Consider the following 5,587-nt stretch of genomic DNA (forward strand, 5'->3'; position numbering starts at 1 on the left):
TCCATGGCATCGGACCCGGATACCTTCGAGACCGCCTCCTGCCGCAGATTACCTCCCATCGACCTGTACGCTCCCACAGAGTGGGTCTCCTCAGGGTGCCGTCGGCCAGACAGTGCCGGCTGGCGACCCCAAGGGGGAGGGCCTTCTCTGTGGGAGCTCCCACCCTCTGGAATGAACTACCCCCAGAGATCAGGGTGATACCTGATCTCCCTTCCTTCCGCCGCGCCCTTAAGACGTGGTTATTCCAGCTTGCAGGACTGGCCTAGGGTAATTTTTAGAGGGGTTTTAATTATATTTTAATTAGATCATTTTTAAATATTTCTTTTTAATTAATTTTAACCTTGTAATTGTTATTTGTGTATTTTTTAATTGATTGTTAGCCGCCCTGAGTCCGCAAGGAGAAGGGCGGGATATAAATTTAATTAATAATAATAATAATAATAATAATAATAATAATAATAATAATAATAATAATAATAATAATAATAATAATAATAATAATAATAATAATAATAATAATAGAACAATACAAATCTCAGAGGGGACACAACAGTACCCTACTCCAAGACTTGGGAGTAGACCAGAGGTCCCCAACCTTTTGGGCACCAGGAACCCGCTCCGTGGAGAGAGGTTTTTCCGCGGACTGGAGGGTGCATGGTTTTTTTGTGCTGCCTGCATCTCGCGGATGGGGCTTTGCTTGCTTGCGTGGCCCAATTGCTGGCATGCCGCGGTCCGGTACTGGTCCACGGACCGGAGGGTTGGGGACCCCTGGAATAGACGAATGCTTTCAGTGCCTTTTAGTATATCATCAAGGTGGTAGCCATATGGATCTCTGGGGGATTCCAGAGAGCCTGCCCTGACAGAGAAGACATGTCTCCAGTAGATGGCATTGTATGACCATGGGGATCTGAGGCATACCTACCCTGCATAACTTTACTAGGTAACCTCGTGCTTATGTAATGGGCACATCAGACTCACAAGACATACTCATGCCTTCAAGACTAACAAAAACAGCAACACATATCCAAACAAGCAGGTGTTTTGGGAGAAATTCTTTAGACGTCTTCCTGAAAATACAGCACCTCCACGGCGGAAAAACAACTTGACGTTCTTATGTACCTGATGTAAATATCAAACACACTCTATAAATTTGCATCTTTGCTTAGTCAATATAGAATTCGCAAAATAGAAGACAGTACTGACGGGAAGAAATATTAAAAAAATATTTTCTTTGTCAATGTCGTCGTTTAACTCAAGGCAGGGGAATGGATCTCTCTAGGAATTAAAAACCCCTATTCAAGAGCCAGCTGTTGGAAGAGTCAAGGACAGGGGTAGTCAACCTTGGCTCTTTTATGACTCGTGGACTTCAATTCCCAGAATTCCTGAGCCAGCTTAGCTGGCTCAGGAATTCTGGGAGTTGAAGTCCACGAGTCATAAAAGAGCCAAGGTTGACTACCCCTGGTCAAGGACGAAGCTCAAGGTAGAAGGTGGGGTTACCGCTGATACTGAAGAAGCTTTAACTGCAAAGAAGATAAACTATTCAGGATCTAAGAATTAAACCTGACTGTTTTTTTAATTCATCTTTTAAATCTTATCTTTTTCTGCTGCCCTTACATAGTGAAAGAATTCTTGTGACTCATTTCTCAACCTTAGGTGTGGAAGGCTCTGGCACAATGTTCTGATAACTGTCCTGTCTGGTCTCAGGTTCCCTGTTTTCAATCATGCCAGCTTCAGTCCTCATGCCAAAAGTAAGAGGGAATCCCACATTTCAAAACAAGTTGGGACAGAAGGGATAAGAACGGTGTAACGAGGAATGGAATGAGGAATGTTCATCTCAATAGACACAGAATGCCCAGTGTCCTTAGAGGACACAAGAAGGACACACCCAGCTGCTTAGAGTGAAAAGCAAAGAAATACATTTTCACTGCAATACGAAAAACAAAAACAAATTTATTTTTTTTTGCAAAACTATGCAAAACTGGAGAGCGAGATGAGTCTGGCATGTTAACTCTTCTGTTCAATTATAGAGCATTCTGACAGTCCACCTCAACTTTGTGCCAATCTACAAGTATAACTTAATGAATAAAAAGAGTCCTTGAGACTCTTGAGTCCTTGAGTCCTTTCATTAAACTTTGAGGCAGCAGACCTGACAACAGGAAATGAGTTGCGTTTCCCTCTGTTTACATAAGATATAGAGTAACGTGCCACTGGAAACCCCAAATAAATATATGAATTCTTAAGACACTTTATCTTTGAGACACGTATTGAAAAAACACAAACCCACAAGAGAGGCTGTGTTTGTAGCATAGCTTGCCTGTGTGGATCAGCCATGTATACCTCGAATGGGTCTATTGTACACTTAAGATTGTCTTAATTGCATTTCTCTGAACTGTTTGCAACCTGGTTCAGACAGACAGTATATAAATACCAAACAATATACAAACAGCTAAAAATAGGGCATTGAGAGAATGCATAGTATTACACAGTAATACAAAAATACAGCATGACAATCACAATAAATATCCACAAAACTTTATCAATACGACTATTTTTAAAAAAATAATCATTGGGAAACTCTTGTTTAAATTGATTGGCTCCAAAAACAGCTTAGTGTTAGATGGCAGGCAGGTCCCTCCAGGAAGAAATTCAGGAACAGGGTACAGCAATGGAAAAGTGGGGTGGAGGGAGGCCTTTTTTGAACAGGAAAGAAAAGGAAAAAATCTGCCTTCCCAATTTATTCATAATGTCTGACCCACAAATGTGAATCACCAACATTACCTTAAGAATCTCCACGTAAATCAGGGCTTCCTCTTCCTCCGGCATTTTGCTGTCCCCTAATACACTAGACAAGGTCCACTTCAGGGGTTTCAAAATGAAGACTCCCACACCCCAGGAGATCCAGCTACTGTCCACACTAGCCATGTAGTCCGACTCTCTTTGCAGTTTGCCCCGTCTAAAGAAATAAATGAAAAGTTTCAGAGAAGCCAAAATAAATACTTCAACACAATTTGAAAAAAGATAACCAGGATGGTTTACTACATGGCGGTTTGAAAAGCTACACTGTGGCTTAAAATGATTAGGCCACTGCTGTTAGAGAGAATGAGGTTGCCCACAGTCTCCTGAGAGGGATTGAAACAGAGCATATAAGGCTGCAGTAAGAAAAATAATAATAATAACTGATTGTAGGAATCCATATTTCTAATCAAAGCTTTCTTCCATTTATCTGAGAAAACACATCAGCAATGAATTTTTATTTTTCCTTAATATATATGGGAATCTGAAAGAAGTAGAGGGAAATGGTTTAATGAAGTGCAAATGTTTCACTGTCTTTGATGTGAAAGTGGAGCATCAAAGCTAATTTGCCTGGATTTTTATTTTTCCTTTTCAACTTTCACAATGCAAAGCAAACACTGTACATGATTTGGGGATATTATATTTTTTGAATACTGACACAGAGTTGATTAATTTTCTTTTTCAACGTATGGAACTCTTGTAATCCTGTTGAAGCTGTTTTGAAACACTGACCTCCTTCTCTTAACATTTTTTTTTAAATCCCCATTTTCCTTAAACAATTTTTAAAACTTTTTAAATGATTAAACTGCTGGTCTTCTACATATATTTACTGTGTGGTTTTAAGAAGCTCAGTTGTGTTGTATTTAACATGCCATAATGTGTTTGGATGAACTGTCCTAAAAGGTGGACCATTAGTGTAATAATAACTTTAAATAAAATACAGTAACAAAGGTTGGATTAGTTTAAAATTGTTGCATGAGGCCCCCAATACAGCATATTATACAGGACATTGAATAACAATCAAAGTTAGCAGAGAAAAAGAGACACAGAATCCAATGGGAGAGAAATTATGTTGCCATTCAATTTGTAACCCTTCTTCCAGCAAAAAGCAAAGTTTGGCAAATTCTTCAAACATTAAATACACTTACAAACAAAAACAAACAAATCTGAATTTAGTTATTATTTGATGAAAGAAATTCTTAACCACACATATAAAACTACAGGTTAAATGGTTGTTAAAGAGTTTGAGTGGAAATTGCCAAGAACAAACAAAAGGGGGAATTCCACCAGGTAACACAATTAAGTCACTGAGCAAATAAAGGTAGATTTAACTATAAACGTTAAGATATTTATAAGAGAGAGAGATCTGAGTGTGTACAGTTATATTTATATACGATAACAGATTATACCTATGTCTGCGTACTTGCAACCCATTGTTTCTTAAACTTTTTGCTCTCGGAAATGCTTTTAAAAATTACATTTTTAATTTTAATTTTAGAAGTTTTGATTGGTACGGGTCCTATTTATTGATATTTCCTCAACTAAAAACGGATATGCATTTGCAGAACGTGTACAAAAAATTCAACTTATCGGATATTAACATAAATAAAACATTTTTCATGAAAAAAAAAATAGAAGAGGGACAAAGGTTTATATTTTTACAAACATCTTCATTTTTTTTTTTTCGGGGACCCCCTAAACGATCTTGGGGGGGGGGAAAGAGAGAGACCCCCCCAGGAGTCTTTCAAACACATTTTAAGAAATAAAGGTTATATTTTTTATAATGATATGAGATTAAATAGGGCCTCCCCTTCCTGGAAAAAAAAGCCGGTGCTCGAGTGAAACTGCGCGAGGCCATCTGCACGCGCTCAGAGGCACTCTCGCCCCGGAAGCAGCCCTCGCCCCCCTCCCCCGCCCCGAAAGTGAGCGGCCCCGCCGGTCTCACCTGAGCAGCTCGCGGAGGACGGTGCCCAGGCCGAGGGGGACGCTCCCCCGGCGCTCGAAAGCCTGCTGGAGCTCCCTCAGGCAGGTGCGGATCCCTCCTTTCCGTCTTCCCCATTTGAACACCAGCTCGCTCCAAAAGCCCATCTTGCTGTCCCACTCGGTGGCGTTAACCTCCCGGCTCTGCTTGAAAGCCGAAAACAGAAACGCCATACGTTCTTCGTCCGTTTCCCACTCTACCGGCAAGTCCCCTTCCGGGGCCGGCGCCACCCGCGCCTCCTCCGGCGAAGACATCTACGCGAGCCCCCGGCTCCTCGCGGCCTAGCTACCCTTTTGCCTGAGCGGGCGTTCTCCGACAGCGAAAAGCGCATGCGCGCGGAGACAAAAAACCGGCCTACGTCGCGCGGATTACAGAGATAGAAAAAGACAGAGGCGTTTTAAAAAAAACACAATGGAAGGAAACTGAGAATGGGCGCCCACATAGAGCTACGAAGAAGTCAAGATAAACATCTACGCTTCGCCCAGGATGAACCTGAGTTAATTCTGCTTTCAAAGCCGAGAGCAATACAGAAAGTTGTGGCTGTTCCATCACTGGAGGTTTTTTTAAAAAAAGAGACAGAATAGCCATTTGTCCTGAATGGTCTCCTACTTCAGCAGGGGGTTGGACTAGATGATCTCCAAGGACCCTTTCAACTCTGTTATACTGTGACTTCATCTAAATCCTGTGAATTTTTTAAAGAAAAAAAAGAAAGATTTAACGTTTGACATGTTCCTTATGCTCCTATTGCAGGCCGTGGCAATGAAAAAATGCCACACAACAACAATCCAGCAATATAGATCACTTATCTGCAGT

The 5,587-nt window shown here is 41.1% G+C and overlaps 1 protein-coding gene across 1 annotated transcript in view; it reads right to left on the minus strand.

The window, feature by feature from the left end:
- CHMP7 (charged multivesicular body protein 7) overlaps positions 1-5,028 on the minus strand; it is a gene marked incomplete at its 3' end in the record, with an annotated part of 12,128 nt that extends 7,100 nt beyond the window's left edge. The window contains exons 1-2 of the mRNA XM_015828599.1: positions 4,739-5,028; positions 2,779-2,953 (exon numbers count right to left, since the gene is read on the minus strand). Of these exons, the coding sequence (XP_015684085.1) occupies positions 2,779-2,953; positions 4,739-5,028 (465 nt within the window). The remainder of the gene's footprint in view (positions 1-2,778; positions 2,954-4,738) is intronic.
- Between the last annotated feature and the right edge of the window lie 559 nt (positions 5,029-5,587).

This window comes from Protobothrops mucrosquamatus, unplaced genomic scaffold (assembly GCF_001527695.2).
Source record: "Protobothrops mucrosquamatus isolate PMUCROS unplaced genomic scaffold, P.Mucros_1.0 scaffold4707, whole genome shotgun sequence".
In the NCBI taxonomy this organism is placed as follows: domain Eukaryota; kingdom Metazoa; phylum Chordata; class Lepidosauria; order Squamata; family Viperidae; genus Protobothrops; species Protobothrops mucrosquamatus.